General features: G+C 37.3%; 1 protein-coding gene across 1 annotated transcript; it reads left to right on the plus strand.

Annotated features, from left to right (window-relative positions):
- The first annotated feature begins 2,955 nt into the window (after window positions 1-2,955).
- Window positions 2,956-16,452, plus strand: LOC140229116 (gastric triacylglycerol lipase-like). The gene is made up of 8 exons (XM_072309382.1): window positions 2,956-3,087; window positions 6,427-6,740; window positions 7,371-7,521; window positions 9,643-9,735; window positions 11,314-11,463; window positions 13,608-13,679; window positions 14,283-14,351; window positions 16,098-16,452. Exons 1-8 carry the CDS (start codon window positions 2,956-2,958, stop codon window positions 16,344-16,346), a joined length of 1,230 nt encoding a protein of 409 aa, XP_072165483.1. The 3' UTR covers window positions 16,347-16,452.
- The last annotated feature ends 7,906 nt before the right edge of the window (window positions 16,453-24,358 follow it).

The following is a 24,358-nucleotide window of genomic DNA, read 5'->3' on the forward strand; positions in this document are numbered from 1 at the left end:
GATGGTGATTGAGATTTTTTTGTTCTAGAAGCCATTTACAGTTGAACCTCTCGTATCCGGACAAGTCGGGACCGGGGCTCATCCGGATAAGGGATTTGGCCGGATACGGGAGACTCAATGCTTTATACATGTACATACCGTATATAATAGAGCTCTATGGTACATACACATACACATGTACTGATGTAGCCCATTGTATTACCACATGTAGTAATGTGTATACTGCGACCTTTTCATTGTTACACTCAGTAACAGACCCCAAAATAGAGGTTCGTGTTTGCAAGCGGAAATCATTTTCTTTCATAAATTCTTGGGATGATTTACCTAAATAATGATTAAGAAATGTATCAAGTATATGTAATTCATGTGTGTTTCCTCCCGTAATTATTAAAAAAAGATAAAAAAATCACAGCGAGATTGCGTCCGGATAATAGAGAGATCCGGATAAAGGGAGGCCGGATAATAGAGGTTCAACTGTATATGAATTGTCAAGTATAGCATACAATTCTAACAAATTAAAACTTAATTTGATGAAAACTGAGTTTCAAATGTATCCAAAAAAACAAAGTAAAACACTTGGTGTGGACCTGACAAAATGTGGGACCCATCTTTTATTAGGACCATTTTTGTTTTGCTTTGTAATAGAATATCTGGGCCATTTCAAAAACCAATTTTCATCAAATTAACTTTTAACTCCTCTTAGAATTGTATGCCATTTGATATTATTTATTTATGGTTCTAATTATCCTGAAAAAAAAAAGAAAAAAAACTGAATCCCCATCTCGACCAAAACTTTATCATCCCTTTAAATTCCCTTGTATCTTCAGTTCGTCAGCTGAAACTTGTCTGTCAGATCTTCTATGAATAATTACCCACCATACCAGGATGCATAGGGCATCAATTGTTGTCGGGGGATTCACCTTTGGCAGCAGAGCAAGGCAGGAAGGAAAATCATTGTTCATCGTACTGAGATATTATGACCTTTGCTCCCTACCTTCCTTCCTGGCTTGCTTCTCGGTGTGATACAAAGACACTCTGAGTCTGCTACATCCATTATTAGTAGTACAATGTATTCATATTTTGTTGTTGCTCAACAAAATGGGTAGCTGGATATCTAATCATAATCTGTGACTGATATTTCATCTCCACCTGTCATTCGCCTTCCACAAACTTTTGTCACTTGAAAGATTCATCACTAATGATGTCAGAGAGAGGTACTGTTACACCAGACATTATTCTTGTGTGTGAAGTTTTTGCAAATTTTCGAAAGGAGCCCAAATTCTCGAAATTAAAATGCACATGCAAGTTCTTGTCTAAAGTCTGCATTTGTGAATGCCAGTGGCAGTTCATGAAAATTTCCTGCTGCAAAAAAATGCTGTGGGCTCCAATTTGCGAAAATTTCATGCCAACGTAATTAACCCGCTTTGAGGACGAGTCCCGAGTATACTCGGACAAGTGTCTAAGGTGTGTAGGTCTATGGTGTCTATGGTGTCTACGTCCTCAACGGGTTAAGCTGCTCGAAATTCTGCTTAGACAAGATCCTTTCCAAACAATGGCAATTATTCGTGTATTACATTTTTTTTTTTTTTTTGTAAGATTGGAACAGATGCATGAAACACACATCTCTCTGGTATATTGTATGTGATGTGTAGGCCTAAATCAGAAAAGAATTGTTTATTTTAGAATTGAAGGTGTTTTAAAGGCATATTTGTGTTCCATTATGGCTTTATTGGCATCACATGTTCAACAACAGCCACAAATCGATGGTGGAATTAAATTTACAGATCAGTCTAATTTGCACAATGGGGACGAGAGTGTGGATGAATTACCATTATGTGGTGCAATTTGTAATTCATCAAAATAGTTAACGATTAGGCAGCTTCATAATCATGTAGGAATTTCGTCACATTATTGATACTATACAGAATACTTCATATCTACCTTTGTATATGAAATATCACGGATTTCATCTTTTAAATAGAAATGTCCTCAAAATATGAAAGATCGACCTACTATATTCCTGCTTTTATTAAAAGAAAAAAAAAACTTTCATTTAAATTCAATTTCTATATTATTTGATGTCAGTGTTATCTAAACACACACACACACATACACATCATATATATATATATATATATATATATATATATATATATATATATACATGTGAGTGTATAATATATAGAAAGAGAGACAGAGAGAGAGAGAGATACTCCACATTTAGGTAGGTTCCTATGTGTCTATAATTATGTATATGTGCATGTCTATACATAATTCTGCATCACACTTAATGACAGCAGCATGTACTCAGGAAACTATAAAGTGAGCAAATGTGAAAATCGGAAGAAAATAGAATACAGTATAATTATGTAGATACACGACTAGACACAGCTGTCTACTACACAGCTATCAATGCCAGAAGATCAGGGGGTGTGGTCACTTGTGGAGAGACGATTAGAAACGAAAAAAGAGATTGAGGGTCACATGACACAAGTCTCGTGATTCAAGTAAGTGTGCTTTCATAACAGATGTACATGTACAATGTACAGTGTACTAGCACTTTCGCCCCTCCACTAATTTGCATACGAACGCACGAAACCAATCTTCGAGTCACTGGTACTACAGTGGTAGTGGAGCAGAGTGTCTATTGGTATCCTCGCACAAAATATGCGCGTGTGTACATGTGTGAGTGTGTCAACCGCAAGGTGTATACACAGGCATGTGACTCGTCGGAACGATTGAAGTGAAAATTGTAAATACAATGTACACGTGACCACTGAGGCAACACAGTCATTCAATCGCGTGTGTATCGCCGCCAGCAGGTACTGCACTAAGTAACGATCAACGTACGGCCTCACTCCTCATAACGCCCTGCCTGCACCGGCACCTGCCGCTGTTTTCTTTACACACGTACACACACACGACGCATTAAAGTCGCTGAAGAGAACATAGAAAATGGCGATCAGTCTTCATACACCCCTCCTGTACATCTGCCTGTTATCCCTGTTTTCGGCGATCGCAGGGTTCAGGATTAACCATCTGTTCCACGGACGTGCCAGAGTCGATCCTGATGTGAACAGAAATGCGGTAAGAAATTACGTTTGATGAAGATTTTGGTTGAAAATTGGGAAAAGAATGTGAATAAATGTCGCCGGCAACGCTGGCTGAGGTGATTACGCAAACGACTCGATGCGAAGGCGTGAAGGGGGCTTTGGCCGCGTGGCAGCCAATGAGCGTTGCAGATTTAATACAGGCCCAGCTTATGCCCCGTAGGGGATTAGTCATTCAAGTTCAGGTACTTGTTGTAAAATGGATGCCAACTGCACCGATTTAGATGGGCACTGCCCTAAAATGTATCCTCAGCATTTTAAACTTATTTGTTAAAATCTATAACTATCAATCAGTTTATCCACCATCCTTTTGAAGCTACCCAAGCCCATTTTGAGAGATGTTGATGGATGCACTAAATTAAAGTCTGAAGACCATCTCTAACGACAATATTAGAGATAAACACTCTAGAAATCTACTTCGGCATTCCAAAGTGTATTTGATAAAATCTTTTGCGGGCTGGTCCTCACAGATCTGAGTTACCGTTTACCATGAGCTACAAGTATATGGTACGTACATAAATCACCACCTGTCAAACACTACGCATACGCCCTAGACGGTACTATCAGACTATAGATTTATACAACAGCTCAGTTGGTTAATAAGGGCATACAATAGGCACATTTGATAACTTTTTAAATGATTAACAATCTGAATGCTATTTCAGGGTATGAAAGCATTTAAACTTCTTACCTATTGTCCCAGCTACCTACATATGTACATGTATATCTTGAAAAAAAAACAAAAAAACAAAAAAACAACATTCAGTTTGGTCAAGTGGTCGCATGGTCACAGAGAGATGTGGATCGTTAATATTGAGTAGGCCTATGCCATGGGTTTGTTTCTTCTAAGTTAAGGACTCGGAATCAGATGCTCTTAACATCATTATTAATGAAAATATTTTGCTCACAACTAGCAGGACAATGAACAAATGAATTCAATTCTGCACAAGATATTGTATCAGTATGTAAATATATAGATATGTAGGCCTAGCATCTATGTAAATATTATTGTCCATGATTATCTTGATGAAAAAGAGGGGGAAAAGGAAAAGAAAAAGAAAAAGGAAACAGAATTCAGAAAACATCAAACAGGAAGCCAAGGAGGACAAACAGATCAGGCCAATCTTCCATGAGTTAATAATATCTTTCCGTAATCATTCACTTTTTACACCTATAATAAGACTTAAAAACTCATAAAGTCTGCTTCCTTTTCAATGTGATGAACTATTCATTTTGTTAGTTGAAAATAAAAAGAAACAAGCAGTCACTCTTTCAAAAGAGATATTTTTTGTGAGAGAATGCAATGAACAAAGTCCTGCATATTTGTAAGGTGTAATAACACAATGGACAAGAAGTGGAGAGAAGGGATTCCTGATGTGCTCTACAAAGATCTCCATTTCTCCATGACCACTGAAGGAAATTGGATTGGGTTTTCTGTATGATGTAGGTAACTGGTTATAGCTTTATACCTTGAAACTGCATTTTGATTGATTCACTGTTTTTGAAGTTATTGTTGCAAAAAGTCCAATTGTGATAATTTTCTAGGACATGTACCTCAACCGATTTTGGGGGGTAGACTACTGCTTTTTAGACATTATAGCTAGCTATGCAAATCTGCCACAAGATAAAATTAAAGTCACAATTCCCCTTCCTTGTGCATTGATTCTCTTGAAAACAGCTAGAATATTATGTTCATGCACCAAATCACATATTTTAAAGTTGAAAAACCTAAAAACTCCACACTGTTAGAGGGGGGACACCACCCTCCCCCCTCGCATGGCTCTTTCGGAAATCTACCACTTAAGCACTTCAAAATGTTGGCAAATATGCATACAGTATATCAAAGCTTAACATTAACTTTTCTGGTGACCCTGGGCCATAGGGCCATCACTAATGGAGAGCCTATATATTGCAAATATACTTTATATATACAATGCATCTGTTTGTGTGTGTTTGTGTATGTACATGTATAAATATATGTGACCCGCTACAACAGAAAGTCAGGGGAGGACATTTTTCTGAAAATGACATGCAGGGAATAATTTTCCTGGTATCGCATCGCAATTTGCTATGCATTTTTACACCACTGCTATACAAACTAACTTTTGTGTAGCAATTTTCTTCCATAGAAGTGTACAGGATACCACTTGAAATATTTTTCATCAGTTGAAATTGCTAATCAAATATGAGTTGTAAAATTATTCCCTGACATGACATAATTCCCTTACTCTTCCACTTAAATTTCATATGTAACACAACTCATAAAAGTACTCGGTTGCGGAGTTATCGATGATTTTATTAGCGCATGTCAAGTGGCTGAGTTTCGAGAAAAACGCCTTTAAAGTTTTCCTTCCGATGCTATCATGATCAAGGGGAGGAGAGACAGTTTTCACCGTTTGACAATAGAAGGTATGCTCCCAGCGACCTCCGTGATGTTCATTCAAGCTTAGTGCCAGCAGTCTACACACGACCAATCAATAACCAGGATGCCACACACTGACCAATAAGATCACTCACTCTTTGCTAGGGGCGGAGTCTAGCTGTGGCGCTTAATCCAAATCCTCGGACACGTTTCTGTTATGTTGAAAGTCAGAAAATCATGGTCCAGAAAAACGCTGATTTTTTGCCTTTCCTTTGATTATCTAGCTTCGAAATTTCGGCAGATGATAGACAAAACATTAGGCTACAAAATTATACCAAAAACAGAAAAACAATTGTTTTGACCAATTTTGATGATGTGACTTCAAACTCGATTTTCTCGGCTCAGCTATCGGCGACTTTAGGATCCCTTTGTTGTAGCGGGTTACATATGTACATGTATGTTTGTTTTAATATATACACTGTACCTATACATGTAATTGTTTTAGTAGAGAGAAAAATAACCTGAGAGAAAGTGAGGAGGAAGGGAGAGCAGAAATCTGTTTGGTTCAAAGTTGGCTCATCTTTTGTAAAGTCAATATAATGTCCCCATGAGGTCAAATTAATTCATTCCCACAACACAGTATGAATAATGTATGCTACAATTATACAATTCATCATGTTATGCAGATGTCACCTACTTACATGTGTATATGTAGGCCTAAATGAAAGTTTTTATTTACCAATCATTAATGAATATGACTCCTGAATGCAGAGGTGATCAAATTTCAGATGGGAAAAAATGTCATGTAGTGGTGTCATTTGAAACTCAAAAGCAATGGATTTTGTGCCCCTCTGACTCTGGACTTAAAGAACAAAAAACTATTATTAGATGCATTTTTATAAAGTAATAGCTAATGTGCATCGCATATCCTACTTTGGCTTGTTGCTATTTTAGTCTCAGCTCATCACAAGTAAAGGCTTCCCCTGTGAAGAGTACAGCGTCCAGACCAAGGACGGCTTCATCCTGGGCCTCCAGCGGATACCATTTGGGCGCAAGGAGTCCAAGTACACGCCCCGCCCGGTGGTCTTCCTCCAGCATGGTCTGCTGGCCTCGTCCACAAACTGGCTGACCAACCTGGTCAACGAGAGTTTCGCCTACCTCCTGGCCGACGCCGGCTTCGACGTCTGGCTGGGAAACATGAGGGGGAACACGTACTCCAAGAAGCACATCAAGTATAAGCCAGATCAGGTGGAGTTCTGGCACTGGAGGTAAGTTGGGAAATGGAAACAAACAAGCAAACAAACAAACAAACAAACACATTTTTAGCTTTGATTCATTGAACACAGAGTACTCAGCCAAATGAAAAACCTATTCTGCAATTAATATGCGAAACGAAAGGAACTGATCTTAGCAAAGTAATCATTTAGATTTTAGAAAATGAATTACATACAGTGTAGCATGGTGTCCCATTGCCTCTTGGATTTCCTATTTGTTTGTTTTGTTTGTTTTTTAGACAAATTTCCCCAGACAATATATAGTATATGTATGTAAATATTATATATAATATATAATATATATATATATATATATACTAGTATACAATGTATATATATATATATATATTATTATTATTATTATTATTTTTTTTTAAAGCTGCTGGAAAGAAATTGACTACCTGTGTCTTGAGGATACTACAGCAGGACACTTCCACTGCCTCATCTACAATTGTGTAAAAGACACTTTTCAAACTTTAGAGCTGGTTGTCTGAATTGTGCATTGCCTAGTGGCAGCTCTTATTTCTTCTTCATGGGTCCATGTACAGAATGTGAATTTTCCTGTTTCTGGTATAACACAGAGATTGCATGCCATATTTGTATTTCTTCATTTCTACTCTCCAGTTGGGATGAGATGGCAAAGTACGACCTCCCTGCCATGTTGAACTTCGTCTTGAAAGTGACCAAGCAGCAAGACCTCTTCTACGTGGGCCACTCTCAGGGGACCACCATCGCCTTCGCTGAATTCTCCCGCAACTTTGATCTGGCATCAAAGGTGTGTACTCTGCCATGCAGTGGGTCAAATCAGAATGTTACACCTCAAATTCTGGCACACCAAATCTCAGTCTCCTTTGCCCTGCAGCTCTCACCAAAATGTGTGGTTGTTGTATACATGTGTGTATGTATGCTGGTGGGATATTTCAGGTACAATGCATTGATAGAAGAACAGATCAGCGTCCTATACCATATTGTAAGAATATCAATTCAGAATAGAACATCTACTACAATGTAGGAGTCTGCTACTGGTATTTTCAATACTTCATTAGAGTGCAGAATTATTCAACTTCAGTCACAATGCCCCAAGTCTGAATAATGTGACCAAACAGATGGCGCACCAAATACAATATATCTGTCATTTCAAACATTTCCTGATATCAGATTATGATGTCAGAACTATATCTGGCATACACTTTCTTTGCACTACTCGATATCCAGCTGTACATTTGGAAGCTCTCGATTGACACTCAGCCCCTCCCCCCCCCCCCCCCAGAAGAGAGCTCTGGCCAAGTCATTTCCATTCCGATCATACAGATCAGAACAATACTAGTGGGTTTGTTCACCCTGCAATGAGGCGTATCACCGCGCAGCTGGTAATGCAGTTGCAGTCTTGAGGTCATGAGCCTGCCACTTTCCCCCGACAGACTGTTCCGGCTATCAAGAGTGATGTCATAATGCAAGAGAAACAGGAAGAAGGCGTCCCTCGCGTCCTGAAAAAGGGAGAAAAAATTTATCTTCATTACCGGTTGCAAGGCTGTGTATAAATTCTTGCATTGTTAGGGTTCATGCACTTCGTTGCTCCTACCCCCCCCCCCCCCCTCCCCATTCATCTAGCCCTCCGTTCAGGGCATTTTTCTTTTCTTTTGTGCTAAAGTTCATGTTGTCTTGAGTGCAATGAACTTTTGAACTGCTGATCAGCAGGTGCAGAAGCAGAGAATATTGGCATGTGCTCTGTACTGAAAATTAAAATCTTTCAAACACCCCTACATATGGTAGGGTAACACTGATTCCTCATGAACCTTGCCCAGGGCATGAAAAATTTGCTTGTCAAGCAGTCAAAACATGAGGACAGTTGTCCTGTTGGGCAACTATGATTCATACACTGATGCACTTGGCTCACCTTAGAAATAACAAGAGAAAAAGAATGAAGCAGTAATAGTTAATGTGTCAAAAGGAAACATGTAATGATTTCTGTAACATTATCTGTGCATGAGAGCTGCAGGCCAATAATTCAAGATCAAAGCTCAACAATATTAAATGTCTGTTTAGAAATACAGAAATTTGTCCTAATAATAGGGAAAACGACATATACCTCTCCTTATTATATGCTTTGTTTTTCTGTGTTTCTGTTGTTGCAAATGGCAATTTGACAGCAGTGATGAAACAGAAACCATTAAGTGAAAGACACTTTTCAATGTAAACATGAGATGAAATTTCCAATTTTTTTCAATCAGTGGGAGCAGCACCCTCTTTTCCACAATGAAAGGTACTTAGAGGTCCTAAAATGTTTCCCTTTCCATTATGCTGTATATTAGCCAGATTGTTGTAGACATGATGAGAGATTGGAATGTCTTGATGTTAACACAATGTAAGCCCACAAAAGGGCCATTTTATGTCAGATTTCAATCATTATATGAGAATGTGCATACGTAATCTCACACTCAGAAAAGAATTTTAAGGAAATACCTTGTTGAGTATCTGTCATTTTTAGGTCCACACACATTCTAGGGCTTCAAACAATGTTGGAACAGAACACTAATATTGCCATCAGTCTCTGATCAAACACAATAAATCTTGTCAAATATGACCTGAAAGAGGAACAAAAGAAATATAAAAGAGAGACAATTGATATGACTATGCTCCTAATCTGTGAACTATTTTTAAGTGGCAATATTCAAAGGGTCACCCCTCTTGTTTGTTCTAGCAATGGCCTCACTTAGTGCTAAAGCAAATCTTGGACTTATTGTATAGGTACAGCAATTTGTTTACAGGTCATAAGTTCATCTTTCATTACAATGCTATTAGTGTGCATTTGTAACAATTAACCATCTTGTTTTACTGGCTAAAATTTAATTCCTTCTTTGTTTTTGTTTTTTCCATTTTTGGTTTTTGCCAACAGGTGAAAATGTTTTACGCCCTAGCTCCCGTGACCCGGGTCAGCGACATGGTCAGTCCGCTGCGGTACCTGACAACCTTCCTGCCGGAGATTAAGGTGAGCCTTGGGTTAAAGATGGAGGCAGTCAACCGTTCCTCAGTGGGCATGCTTCATTGGTTTTGAGAAAAGTTCTCGGGCAGGGCTCTGCCTCTTTTCTGTTTGCGTGCAATATCTCCCGTCAGTCATCAAATTGGTACAACTGCTTTGAATCTTTGAAAGAAATTGTCACATCGTGTCTCAAGCCACCAAGAAAAAAAATTAGAAAAAGAAACTACAATACAATTGTTTGATTGTAATATTTCGTCGATAAGCAACCTTCTCCTTCTTATATCCATCCAATGAAGATTAGTCTGTGAATAGTGGCACATGGGTTTAGTCCAGCACTAACACAACGTTTGCTGGACAGCTGGCTTTGTTTCAAAAAGTCAAATTTTAGACAAGTTACTAGTCAGAACAAAGAACCGCTCCGACCCTTGGCAGTTCTCATTGGTTCCTCCCCCTCCTCCTCCTCCTCTTCCCTTTCCCTTTCTTCCCTCTACAACAAGCTGTTCAAGCAGTTACAACACCAACTTACCTTGTTTGCACTGAACTATACAACTCTTTGAGAGAAATATACCTGTCACAGTGATTTTGATGTTACCTTTCCATTTAGCCATTGCATATAATGGAATTCCCTTTCAGAACTGAAATCCATTCAAATTTTATGTATGTATAGTCCTTCCAAAGATTAAAATCAGCCATGTGAAATTGTATGGCTATGAATTACTAAGTTAGATTAATGGAAAGAACAGTGTGGGAACAAACTGCCTTGACATAATTCTACACATGGCTGTGTTAGAAACTCTTAGTTGAGTATCCATACTGTTGGAACAATGCATAATTAGCACCGATATCAGAATGGATCCGTAGCGACCAGAGCAGATGACTTCCTTATTCAGACTAACGAGGGTATGAGGATATAATTGACATGGTGTCAGCCTTGTTTTATGTGTGCAGTCTTCCTGGATCTTCTTTGTCTTTGTCATTTATGAGAGAGTTGTCCCTTCTACTTTATTGCCTTGAGTGTCATTAATTTTTTCTATGTCCTTCCTGCCACGTACAGAGTTGTACATCCTGCTGCATATAATACGGCATGCATTTTCTTTTTCTTTCTTTTTTGGCACGGATCCCTCACTTTGAAAATCAAAACTGGTCCTTTCCACCATGCAAAACAATTGAAACAGTAAAATGCTGAAATAGGATACATGTATCCAGAGGAAATCCTCCTTGAAAGGTCCCTGATCTGTTTGATTGTTTGTTTTTTACGCAGTTTGATATAGTCAGCACTTTGTGACCTTTTTCTTGTCAGATTATCAGTAACTGACAAGAACAACCCAAGACTGAAATAAACTACCAATGTAGCAAGCGATATTATTGCCACTGGAGAAATAGAGGAGTTAGAAGTTTTAAGCTTCTTTTTTTTTTTTCCAAGCAGATTATGTGGAAGGGTTATGCTAAAAAAGCCAAGAGTTCTCAGTGTATGTGTTTTATGATTATGGTTGGTACATCTGTTGAGCATGTGGCGCTGTCCCACTGAGCGTAGTGGGTCCAATCCGTGACACAACTGACGTGCATTTGTACGCTTCCACTCCGCAGTTCCTCTTTGACATCTTGGGTGAGGGCGAGTTCATGCCGAACAACGAATTTGTCAAGTGGCTGGCGCAGGACTTCTGCCCAATCACCGAGCTGATCTGCTCCAACGTGCTCTTCGTCATCTGCGGCTACGACGCCAAGAACCTAAACATGGTGAGTCATCGCTGGGGGTGTGTGCGTGCGAGTCACGGGGAATGTTGCCGACAGTTGTGCGGTCGTACTCTAGTTAGTCAGCCTCTGCCCGGAGGGTCTCCCAACTACATGTATGACCTGTTAACCCACTAGTCACTGAAACACCCGGAACCCATCTCTCAATACTCCCTAAAATGCCTGAAACTGCCTGTCCGTTTTTTTTTTTTTGTGTGTGTTTTTTTTAAATAGTTTTATGCTTTATCATTTTTTTTGTTCTCATGTAGAATATGTAATTTGAGAGGTCAAAGGTCAATAAAAGTATGTCAGAATTTACTTCTGTGACACACCATTCTCTTGGTAAAGTCATAATACGCTTTCAAATAAACACAACTTAATGATAGACAAAAATAGACATATTTACATTACTTAAAAAATTATCGAAATGAGAACAATATTACTGTACCTTCCAGGGAACCTTAGGCCATTATGTACAGAATCTTCAGTTGCTAAAGGGTTAATGATACCTCTACATGTGTTTTTCTTTTTAACGAATTTCTAACGAAACTGCAAGTACAAGTTTTGTCTTAAGTGATGAAAGTGACACCAAATGCAACAGAAAATTTATCAAGTGCCAGACCTAAAATGAGCAGGTAACAGAGTCTTACACATTTCACACCTCTTTCTAAAAGAGGAATATTGGTTTTAATGGCACATTGAAATTAGTTGAGGCGATATTCTTTGTCTCACAAGTATCCTTTTGGCTTGCAAACAATTCTTTATCAAATTACTTTCTTTTAATCAATTTATAAGTGCATAATGATGTCAGTTGCAGCAAATTCCTATGAAGTTAATAGCAAGGATGACTTTTTTTTTTTTTTTAATTGCAGAGTGGTCTCTGAATCATGGACAAAATCATGTAGTGCTTCTATTGTTCAATAAAAAAAAAATCCCCAACAACAACATAAGGCAACAATTTCAGGCAAATAGCTGATCTCATCCAATATGCTTGTGTAATTGTGACTAATATTGTTATTTTGTGATACTAAATAAGCATGGTGAGGGGGAAAAAGAAAAAAAGCGGTGGCATAACAAATGCCTGTCAAACAACCTGTGTTATACTTCAAAAGAAAGACCACAAAGTGCTGAAAATAAGGCATGACCCCCCTTTGCTTGCTTTTATCCAGAATCTCTATAGCAACATCTTTTTTTTTTTTTTTTTGTGGCATTTGTGCCACTCCCCCCCCCCCCACCACATGCTTATGAATGAGTTGCAGCACCAGTATGCTTGTTTTTTGTTGTTTTTTTTTTTATGGCATACCTGGGATTGTAAAATTTAATAGTGTCTACTTTGAATGAACTGTTCTCTGATGTACAATGTTTGACTGTAATAAAATAAAATCCAAGTTCCTTTGAATATAGAGTAAAGTCAACTTCAAGTGAATTATGCAGGAAAACATGGATGAAGGAAAAGTAAGGGCACATGCAAATGTCTTTCCCTTTCAACCCCCTTCTATTCCCCTCCCCCCCCCCCCCCCTTTCCCCAATCTGGCATACTATCTTTCTCCTCACGCTGTCTGGTTATCATGTCTGTTAGTCGGCAGTGAAGTGATAATCAAAGTTGATGACCATTGACTATCAGAAACCACCACTACCATCACCTCCGGTTGCTGGGAGATTAAATCAGATGATGGCTATCTCTCTCCCCTCCACCCAAAAAGAAAACAAAATCTATTCACTTTATCATGTTCAGACTAAGTCGTATGCAGAAATATGCAGGTACTATCTGGTGTAGAAGTGGCTTTTTAGTATCAGTAGTGAATTTGTATTGGTGGGCTGATTTGCCAAATACAAGTATATGGAAAAAAAAAAAGATTTCAAGTTTTTTGTCTTCCTAAAAAAACAAAACAAAACAAACAAACAAGCAAAAACAACCATTACAACAACAACGACAACAACCACCGTTACAACAACAACAGCAACAAAAACCCCACATGACCTTCTTTGCCTGTCAAGACTACATCACATTCTCAAGCAAACTCTATGTGTATCCAAAGAATTTCCTTTGATGAATGAAGGAGATTATTAAAGGAATAATATAGTTTTGGTTGAGATGGGCAATGAAACTCTTTATGTATAATATTTTTTTTTCTCCCTCTCTGTTTTAGACACGTCTTCCAGTGTATTTCAGCCATGACCCAGATGGGACTTCTGTCATGGATGTTGTACATTATGCCCAGGTAAGCTTAGAACTTTATCATTTTACTAGTGTCCAAGAATCAAAAACATGAAAAAATTATCCATTCATTAGTATTGGTTGCTTTTCTTTTTCAGAGTCTTTGACCAGCAATCTGGAAAAAAATATAAAGAAAGTTTGGACGACAGAAGAAAAAAAAAAAATCAGACTAGATCCACATACAAATAGATCCATAAATCTGTTTTATTATTCTTGGAATTGTGAATCTCTCAAACTTTTGTAGAAAAGTGGGAGAGAGATACTGTACATTTTGAAGGAAGAAAATCATGCCTGTCTTTTAATGATGTTAGATTGCTGAAAATTTTGAGACGTGTTTCTCTATTTTCGCAGCATCACACACAAGCAAGTTTTAAATTTCTCTTTTAAAGTCTTGTACATATGTGTACATTTATTTATTTATTTTTTTTTTCATTTGGCAAAATGCAAAAGTCAGGACATAAATGGTTTAATATACTTTTGCTTCATCAAGTTTTTTCCAGAAACATGAAATTTAGAATAATTTGAAGCTGCTATCAGTAATTCTGGGTGAATCAATGTCAAGATAAACCAACATGTGTAAATGCTTTGATTTTATTTCTATTTGCAGATGGTTGAATCTGGCACCTTTCAGATGTACGACTATGGCTATGCAGGCAATATGAAGGTTTATAACCAGGTGAGAAATATTGATAATCTATATATACCTGTATTATAGACTAAGAAAACAACAATCAAGTGAATGATTATGTTAGCTGTAGTCTATCTTTCACCACAGGGACACATGAATGGAAGTTCATCAAAACAGCATGTCTGTATATTCTGTTAGATTAAACCAGTTGTACATCAAATCCTGTCTAGCTACTGTAATTACATGGTGTCAATTTCATGAGACCCTTAAATTCCGTGTGGTGTGTGTGTCTCCTGTTTTCATTGTTGATGGTAGGCATGATGAATATGCTGTCTGTTCCTGCTTAAACATGCTGGTACAATTTAAGCCAAACCAAAGAAAAAGTGTTGCATGGCATTGAGTCATTAAAGGACAAGTTCACCTTCATTAACATAAGGATTGAGAGAATGTAGCAATATTAGTAGAACACATCATTGAAAGTTTGAGGAAAATCGGACAATCCGTTCAAAAGTTATGAATTTTTGAAGTTTTTGTGCAGTCACCGCTGGATGAGAAGACTACTGCAGTGTATGATGTCACATGCGTACAACAATATAAGGAAAATATAAAGAGAATTTCACAAAATTTCATCTTTTGAAAAAAGTACACATTCCCTTGACTCGTTACCTACACATGTTATGGGTAATATTATTCCCATTGCCTTTAGAAAGAGGCAAGTCAAGTGCTCTTTTATTATGCGAAAAAAGTGAAAATTTGTTGAATTTTCTTTACATTTTCTTTATACTGTTGTACTCATATGACATCACAAGCCTTAGTAGTCTCCTCATCCAGCGGTTCCAACACAAAAGTTTTAAAAATTCATAACTTTTGCATCGATTGTCCAATCTTCCTCAAACCTTTAATGATGTGTTCTACTAATATTGCTGCATTCTCTCAATCCTTATTTTAATGAAGGTGAACTTGTCCTTTAAAGATGAAGACAACCAATTGTAGTTTTAATCCTTGGAAGCCTCCCCCCCCCCCCAAAAAAAAAAAAAAAAAAAGAGTAGATAAATAAATAAAATGAAAGTACACTGTAGGTGGCATCAAGTTTCTCTTTTGTGCAGTGTAGTTGACACTTCATCAGGTTTTTCCAAGGTTTAGATGTGTGACATGTTGGTATAGTTAAAGATGACTGTGTGAACTAGTGTGGCATTGCAGCTATTTTTTTTTCATACTGTCTGGAGCCTGTTATACCAGTAGTTATGTTTAAAACTGAATTCAAGAGTCACGTTTTAAATACTGGATAATACTCAGTTTAAAGCCATCAGCTCATAAAAAGTTGATGGAAATACAACATGTCACACAATAGGATGTTCATATCAGATTGAAATTCATTGGAAAAGGTAAGCTATTAATTTCTATCTAATCTGCCTCTGTTATGAAAGATATGCATTAGAGTTCAGAATTGGCAATTAATGATAACAAAATGATTCTTTCTTTGGCAAATTTCCTCTAGAACTTTATGTTAAAGTCAAATGCTGTCTCAACTTGATTTTTATACAGGGAAACCCCATTTTAATGAGGTTGCCACGACCATCAATTCTACCTCATTAGAACTGGTACCTTGTTTTAAACGTACTAAAAAAGATACCAGCTAAATAAAGTAATGGATAATCCAGACTACTAATTTCACCTCATCAAAAGTAGTGCCTTGATGTAAGCAAGCTTGTTGCAACTGGGTTTCCCTGTATTTGGCTTACAATTACACATGGAAATTCCCTTTTCATTTGTTTTTCTTCTCTCTTTTTTCAGTCTACTCCACCACTGTACCACCCCGAGGCAATGCGCACCCCTGTCTCCCTCTACTGGGGAGTTAATGACTGGCTAGCTGACCCCAAGGATGTGCATTGGCTGATTCCCTTACTGAACAAGACGTTACAGGCTAATGTGATGCTCAGTGACTACGACCATCTAGACTTCATCTGGGGTATGGACGCTGCAACGAGGGTCTACCAACCAATCATCAGTGATTTAAGGAAGCGCTCCAGTGTGATGCCTTAACAGCATAACTAATCAATCACAATAATGCATGTACTTGCCCTTCATTGACCACACTTGTGCACAAAATATGTGTAGGTTGCATCTTTAACCCTTTGAAGACTAGTGCAGAGTACTGTAAAAGTGGATATTTTCACGCGACTAATTTTTCGCGCTAGGTCGGGTCAGAAGAGTTTCACGTGTTTTTAATTCCGCGGAATCAAGACATCACGCACAGGAACGTATGGCAAGCAAAAATATTCGTGTGTTTTTATTTTCGCGCTAGTTTCTGGTTGCGCGAAATGTGCGAAAATTTCAACACCGCGAAAATTTCCACTTTTACAGTATACTTGGGTAGATGTCCATAGGAAATGTGTGTTATATCTGAATCAGCTAGTCCTCAATGGGTTAATCTTGAGGTGAATCACATTTTTCTTGCTGATGTGTTTTTTGATATCTTCTATGTGTTTTGCTACAGTAGCTGCATTTCAGCTGATGAGCAAGTTTATGCAAGGATTACTAACACTGGTCACAGTTTGATTGTTGCCAGCTAAATCCATGTGGGAGTAATCAGTTTATGCAGATTAAGATGCTCCGATTCATAGTTTCAAAGCCCTGTTTATCACCGATATCGAGCACTCTCTCATCACCTTTCACCCTAGAAAACACAGGGATGGTTCTGCACTGACCAGTGTGAAGATGAACAACAAGAAGCAGGTATATGTTCATTAATGGAGATATTCAGACACTGTTATGTGGTCATGGGGATAGAAAGATACAAATGTACCTCTTGGTGCATAGATTATGAATTTTCATTGAATAAATGTTTCCTGTTTCTATAGATTTTACAAATCAAAAAGAGGTGAATAAATATAAAAATGGTTGTGCATTTTCATACTTTAGTTACCAAATTCATTATGTTTTACTGACTCTTTAACTGAGATTCTATGTGGAATTCTCTCTATTGATGAACAGGTTTATAGAAACTATGAACTGTTTTAGAATGGTGTGTGAAGGGCTTCCAGTTATATTGCCATGTGGTGGCTTTTTATTGTGAAGCTACACCTCCCTGCATTGATGCTTAAGAGTGTATTTAAGGATGTAAATATGAATTATGGCAGATCAGATACTGAAATGTATCAGATTCTAGAATAGAACAACAACTAGGTAGTATTCGGCTTGTGGCTAGCATGCATATATGATAGAGAGGTATGTGCTGCAATATTGAATTTAATCTAACAATCTTTTCTTCCATCCTCTCTTGATATCAAGCCATGTGTTAACTCAAAAGTGAGGAAGAATTCATCCTTTTATTGACTGAGATTCAAATCAGTCATAATGTGTATTCATGTCAAACGTTTTATCATGTACATAAAACGTTATGGTAATGACTGATTAAAGGACAAGTTCACCTTCATAAACATAAGGATTGAGAGAATGCAGCAATATTAGTAGAACACATTAGTGAAAGTTTGAGGAAAATTGGACAATCGATGCAAAAGTTATGAATTTTTAAAATGTTTGTGTTGGAACCGCTGGATAAAATTCAACATATTTTCACTTTTTTCGCATAAAAAAAGAGCACTTGACTTGCCTCTTTCTAAAGGCAATTGGAATAATATTATCCATAACATATGTCAGTAACGAGTCAAGGGAATGTGCACTTATTTCAAAAGATGAAATTTTGTGAAATTCTCTTTATATTTTCCTTATATTGTTGTACGCATGTGACATCATACACTGCAGTAGTTTTCTCATCCAGCGGTGACTGGACAAAAACTTCAAAAATTCATAACTTTTGAACGGATTGTCCGATTTTCCTCAAACTTACAATGATGTGTTCTACAAATATTGCTACATTCTCTCAATCCTTATGTTAATGAAGGTGAACTTGTCCTTTAATAAGATTAATGTTACTTTTTTTTAACGAGTAAATTGAATAGTGAAATCTTGAATGAAGATTTGATAGACCATGTATTTGATAGACCTTGTATTTGATAGACCATGTATCAATTCATGGTAACCTTTTTTAACTTTTAAAAGATAGTGTACATTGGAGAGTTTAAATACCTGTAAAACATAAAGCCAGTTTTTAGGAGAATTTGTCAAAATGTATATATACTGAGTTTAACAGCACAGAATGTATTTCTACGAGAGTGCATAAATACCATTCATAACAGTTGGCTGCACAGTGAATTTACAATCCTCTAATTGCCATACTCTGATTTTTATCACTAGCGTAATCTCTTATACAGTAGTTCTGATTCCTTTCCCTTTTCTTGTCTTGACTCTGTAGAAGAGTGAAATATGTGAGGTCTTCAAAAATATCTATGAATACATATTTATGGTACATGGCACCATAACTTTGATATTGTGATGCTTTTAGAAAAAAAAATCATGTTGTATTTGTATTCGTGAACAATTAGATCTCACAAAGTGGCTACACAACACATGATGTGTTTTGGAAGGAAGAACTTCTTTCTGTTTCCAAATGTGTGCTCAGAAGATGCACAAAGTACTTGAAATGGCAGAAGCGGTCTCAGGCTGAACTCCGCTATCTCTCTCCTCAAGGATTCCTCAATTATTGCAGGGTGATACAAACCCACATCCCCGGTTGCCTGGGGCAACTGAAAATTCACAATTGGTCAAGAACAATGAATGGGCACTAGCCTTTCAAAAGTATGATGCCATTGGCCTACACGTGTAAATATCCATTTGTGTAAAATGGAAACAAATAAAACACTTTTGTAGTGCCTAGTTGGCAGTCAATATTCTTTGAATTTAGCTTTGTTTAAGCACAAATACCACCCACCCTGAGAGAAATATGCAGATGTACCCAGTGCTGCTAGAATATTTGTCAGGGTTTTGTGTGTCTATGTGTGTCTGACAAGTGATTTTGAAGCTCTGTGTCATTTCATCCTCAATGCTGTCAGTTTGTTGTATTGCCGTGTGGAGGCCTGGTTTGGATAATTTACTTTCCTCAAATTACAATGTATCACCACAAAGTCATCTACTTTGTAGCTGCACACAAATCATGCTTATCTTTAGTCATTCTCCACAAAATGGCCGGCTGACTTACTTGTTAAAGCTGAAGAAATGAAGACCCGGGGCGGATCCACGAATACCGTAAAGGGGAGGCGCCTTTGCAAAATTAAATGGGGGCGCATGCACCCCCCATTTTTTTTTCTTTTGTTTTTTAACCAAAAATTAAGAGGGGGTGCCTGGTGCGTCCCCCTCTGGATCCGCCTCTGAAGACTATAACTTGTGTGTTCAAGCTGAAGAAATGAAGACTTTGTATGTATATACTAGTGTTTGGAATATCTAAACTGATATGCACATACCTCAGTGATATATTTGAGTCACGAAAATATAGCGTAGGCATTTGAGTATTTCCAACAGCAGTTGCACTGATCGGAGAAGGTATGACTTCAGATTTGTAAATCACATGTCTGATTCCTCCTGTTGATGAATTGCATATTGTTCTTCTTATCTTTGAAAAAGCACATTAAGTAATCAAACCATTTCATCAACCCCAAATATGGTCTGCGCCAACTCCACTTCACAAAGCACAATGGGCCATTGCAATGTAGCATAAAGACCCATTTCAGTTTGACTTGATACATTTTTTTATCCATTGCTGCAATGGAAAACAATTGAACCTGCATAAAGCACTGTTACAGGCATAAACGGGAGTTTTTAAGTCTCTCTGCAGTCATCAAGAGAAGACTGAGGGTTATCACCTCAATAGATTCTGAAAAGTGTGACTGCATGTCTAGTTTGGGTTCCAAAGTGTACCAATTTGATAATTGGAAGAGGAATTTAATTGATATTCAATGCCTTTGTATTTTCTTCCTACAAGTGTAATGGGGGGGGGGGGGAGGTAAATGCTGATTGCCATTTAAAAAGATTACTTATTCGACCCAGCTTAATGTAATCTCACAACTGTTTCCAACCATCAAGAATGTTTGTACCGTTAGTCCATGTTTATGCTGTGGAGGAATACTCTAGTATTATGATTGATTATGATTGTGTGTGTGTGTGTGTGTGTGTGTGTGTGTGTGTGTGTGTGTACGTGTGTATTTTATCATTGGTATCTCATCCTCTCTCCTGTAAACAAATCTACCTTGCTGCACATAATTGGTGAATACCTACTGATAAACTTGAATTTGTTTTTCAAGGAATTGTTAACATTTTCCATGATACTGTGTATATGAAGTTATTACATGTATAGTCTATTGAATAATTGTCTATGTGTTGAATCAACGTTGATACTGACACTTAACTTGAAGAGTTGAGAAACATTGCGTCAAGTGATTGTATATACTAGTAATTTTTTGTGTACATGTGCCACCAAAGTGGTAATGTATTGATGCAATGAGAGATAATGATTCTAGTATGTTGTCACCGAGTTTTACCATCACGCAGCAATGCAATTTACACTCAAGTTATAAACAATTCTAAATACTACTGAAGATTAATAAACTATATATATAGTAATCATTTTGCACGTTATTCTTTACTGCTTTCTTATGTGTGTATGGTTTTGTTTTTTAATTTTAGATTAGATTGGACTTGTATTGCAGCCGCAGTAATCATCCACCCATACTTCAATCTGTGCCCATATGTATATCTACTATATGTATACTCATAAGCACATCCACAGATTCAGAACAATGAATTCATGCTACACACATTCTACACAATACATTGTACGTACAAGTCTTTAAAGGAACATCTCATTACTTATCAAAGTCATGTTGTTGCAGTCTTAAAAATAAATGGAAGATGTGCAGCATGTTGCATACTGAGTGGCAATGGAAGGTTTGCATGAAGATTAAGGGGAAAAAGAAGAGAAGAGAAAACATAAACAAAGATACCATATCACATAGTGAGTTTCGCCTCCTGTCATATAGTGTAAAGAAAGGTATTAGTGCAGTCTTTGTATGGATTGAGTGATGATAATACGCAAATAAAAACAGGTAATGATCACATCTGTGAGCACTTTCAGTTTGAGTAATAATTATCCCAAAGAAAGTACATGTAGATAATGATTCAATCTGTACATTTGTATTCCCAATTTTCGCGAAGGTTACATTGTATCACTTCCTCAAGAAGCACAACCCTTCCAAGATGAAATTTAAAAGACTGACGAATGAAGTGTGAATTCGCAGGTGAATTTCAATTAGTACGCCATTCAATTATCAGATTCTTCTTCAATTATTAGACAGTACTTTATAAACTGGCATAAAGGCCGAGTAGATAGTATTTTGCAGAATCTCTGATTATCAGACTCAAGAAATATGACCAAATAAATTTCCTCCCCGGTGTCACTAACGACAAAATTTCTCCCCAAACTGCGGTATATACCCCATCTACTCCCTCTCTCTGGCTCAATTATTTTCAAAGGTGCAAGGACAAGGTGTATATACAATCTAATCTGTTGAGAAAACATGTGTCTTTGATTACGATTCCGCACAAAGATGCAATCTTTTGCCCTTTGTTCTCGCATGGAACGCACCATTACTTGCCAACAAAGGAGCCAACACAAACAAAACTCATGTTTCTATTTACTCAGTGGATCTTGAAACCACTCGAACACAAACTGTTCGCAAAGTTACGGGTATCGGTCGGCTGCGATCGAGATGGTCGAACCCGCAAAATGAGTGAACGCGCGTGCACACATAGTCATGCGTGCTTGGGGAAACAAAATAAAATAAAACAAAACAAAACAAAAAAGAACGAGAAACGGCAATAAGAAGAGGAGAGTAAAACTTGATCTAATGCAGTAACTCTCAACGTAACTAGAAGAGGAAGAAATAAACTCTTTTGGAGTCTCTCGCAGTATGAGCCCAGAGCTTTCAAGGAATTCTGCCTGGATCTATAACATGATTGGTCTACTAGGTCATCAGTTTTGCCATCTTGCTCACATTTGATCACATTTTTCTATAAGATGACGTAATAATCTTCACTGACTGCACACCAACCGTCTTAACTTGAGGAGCGAGAAGAGCACACTTCAAGCCGAATGAGCGAACAAATATTGTCTCCCCTTGTCTAAATAGACGGTTTCCCATGCAACAACACAAGAGTCCACCACTGCACGTCTTGCATACACGTCGCGAGCCAGAAATAATTGTACTACGTCCGCGTTAATTAGGCCTAAAGAAGGTTCATTGAAGGCGCATTTGTAGCTTCTGGTATATAAGGCGGCATCGATTTTCTTCTGATATCATTTTGTTGCTGGGTGAGATAATACATTCATCAGACTTCACTGATTCCAACATAAGACGGTGGAGACACGCACTCTCGACTGCACCAAATCGGGAGGTATTAATTATTGTGATGTTGGCGAGCGGTGGACAGTGTATTAACATCCTGTGTTGTCTGCCGATGCTACTGCTAATATCGGACTTTGGATCTACACTCTCTGTCTGAAATGCTCCATTTCAAGCTGTGTATTGTCAAAGTGTCGTGGTAACTTATTCAAATTGGTAAGTATGTTTCTAAATATCTAAGTATTTTTAAACGCATCTTCGTCTGAGCTTGGTTGCCAATAATGGTCGTTCTTCCATGGACCTCGTTCTAGGTCCATGGTTCTTCTATCCTGATAAAACTGCATGGCTTCTGTCCCCGAGCGTTTTTTGATGTGTTCCACAGTGACAAGATTGAATATCATTGATATGTTTTGCATTGATTTAACTCAGGCATCGAATTACCAAAAATGCAGTAAGATATACAGAGATCGAAAGAATTTCCTGCTTTTTAAGCAGCATCATAAAATAACATAACATGAAGCGTGTTTACCGTATATGGTTTGTAATGTTACCATTCTTGATATTAAGGACATGGCTATTATTCGAGTCGCCCAACAAATTCGCTGACTACAACGCCGTTCTTTGTAGTGCATCCGTTGATAATGTTGAAAGGTGGAGGATGTGGACGAACACCAACAAAATCATGATCAATAATAATATGAACGACTGGAAACAGATTCTCTTCTAGAATGAGATTGAATTTTACTTTAACTCTAATCGAATTCGATGAATAATTTTGAATTCGAAGAACATAATCTGTTACAGAATTACGTTTACTACGAAACGCCAAACAAACTGGCGTTGCCATCAAAGGATAAGACTGTCAGTACAATTAGCATATTTCTTCAATACTCTTTCAAATTCTAATTAATGGGAAAAATTCATTGTTATTATGATAGCTACGATATAAGGTAAGTTTCTAACCCAATCTATAAAGTAACAAAACTATCAGAAACCAGGATGAATTTGCTAATAACAAAAAATGCATTCATCATAATATGTTTATGAATGCAGAGACACGATCAAACTATGCCCTTTTGTGTAAAAAAAAGTGAAAATAGATACTTTCAAAAGAAAATTAAAAGTTCAATCAACATTTTAAATGATGTAACTCCTCCAACCTCATAGTTAAGTGTTAAATTTACATTCAAAATACTAAGTTTTGCACTCAAAATGTTGAACTACCGTTACAGAAATAGTAAGTCTAACATTTTGAGTGTTAAATTTAACATATCCAAGAAGGTTGGAAGAGTGACATCATTCAAATGTTGATTTACCATGTCATTTTTAGAGTGTAGGTGAATTGTGAGAAATAATCCATCAGTATTGAAAGAAACATACCTCTGTTAACCGAATGACGAGATGAGACACTTAGATGAAACTAGACCAAGAAAGAAAGAAAGAATATTCCTCACTTAATGCGAGATTGATAACAGAATGCACGTAATTTGCTCTCATATGCGCATACTATTTACTGTCATAATTACTTCTAGCATTAATGGAGCCTGTTGGTTCACACAATATTAGTAGGCCTACTAAATTTGATAACCTTTTTTAACTGCTTAAGTTTCGTACTAGATTTGTATTGGAATGTTGACATCTCAAACGCTCTTATCGCGTATTTATTACTGTTTATTGCTGCTGATCTCTAACTTCAATCAAATGTACTATTTCATTTCTTTGTTTTGTCTAGCCCTCACGTACACACATTTCAAGCAAGAA

The sequence above is a fragment of the Diadema setosum genome, chromosome 5 (assembly GCF_964275005.1).
Source record: "Diadema setosum chromosome 5, eeDiaSeto1, whole genome shotgun sequence".
In the NCBI taxonomy this organism is placed as follows: Eukaryota; Metazoa; Echinodermata; class Echinoidea; order Diadematoida; family Diadematidae; genus Diadema; species Diadema setosum.

Bases quoted from the DNA above. Each gene is read 5' to 3' on its own strand.
- LOC140229116 (XM_072309382.1), top strand. From the start codon at position 2,956: ATGGCGATCAGTCTTCATACACCCCTCCTGTACATCTGCCTGTTATCC. The intron at 11,464-13,607 runs GTGAGTCATCGC...TCTCTGTTTTAG, and splicing joins ACGCCAAGAACCTAAACATG to ACACGTCTTCCAGTGTATTT. The intron at 14,352-16,097 runs GTGAGAAATATT...CTCTTTTTTCAG, and splicing joins ATATGAAGGTTTATAACCAG to TCTACTCCACCACTGTACCA.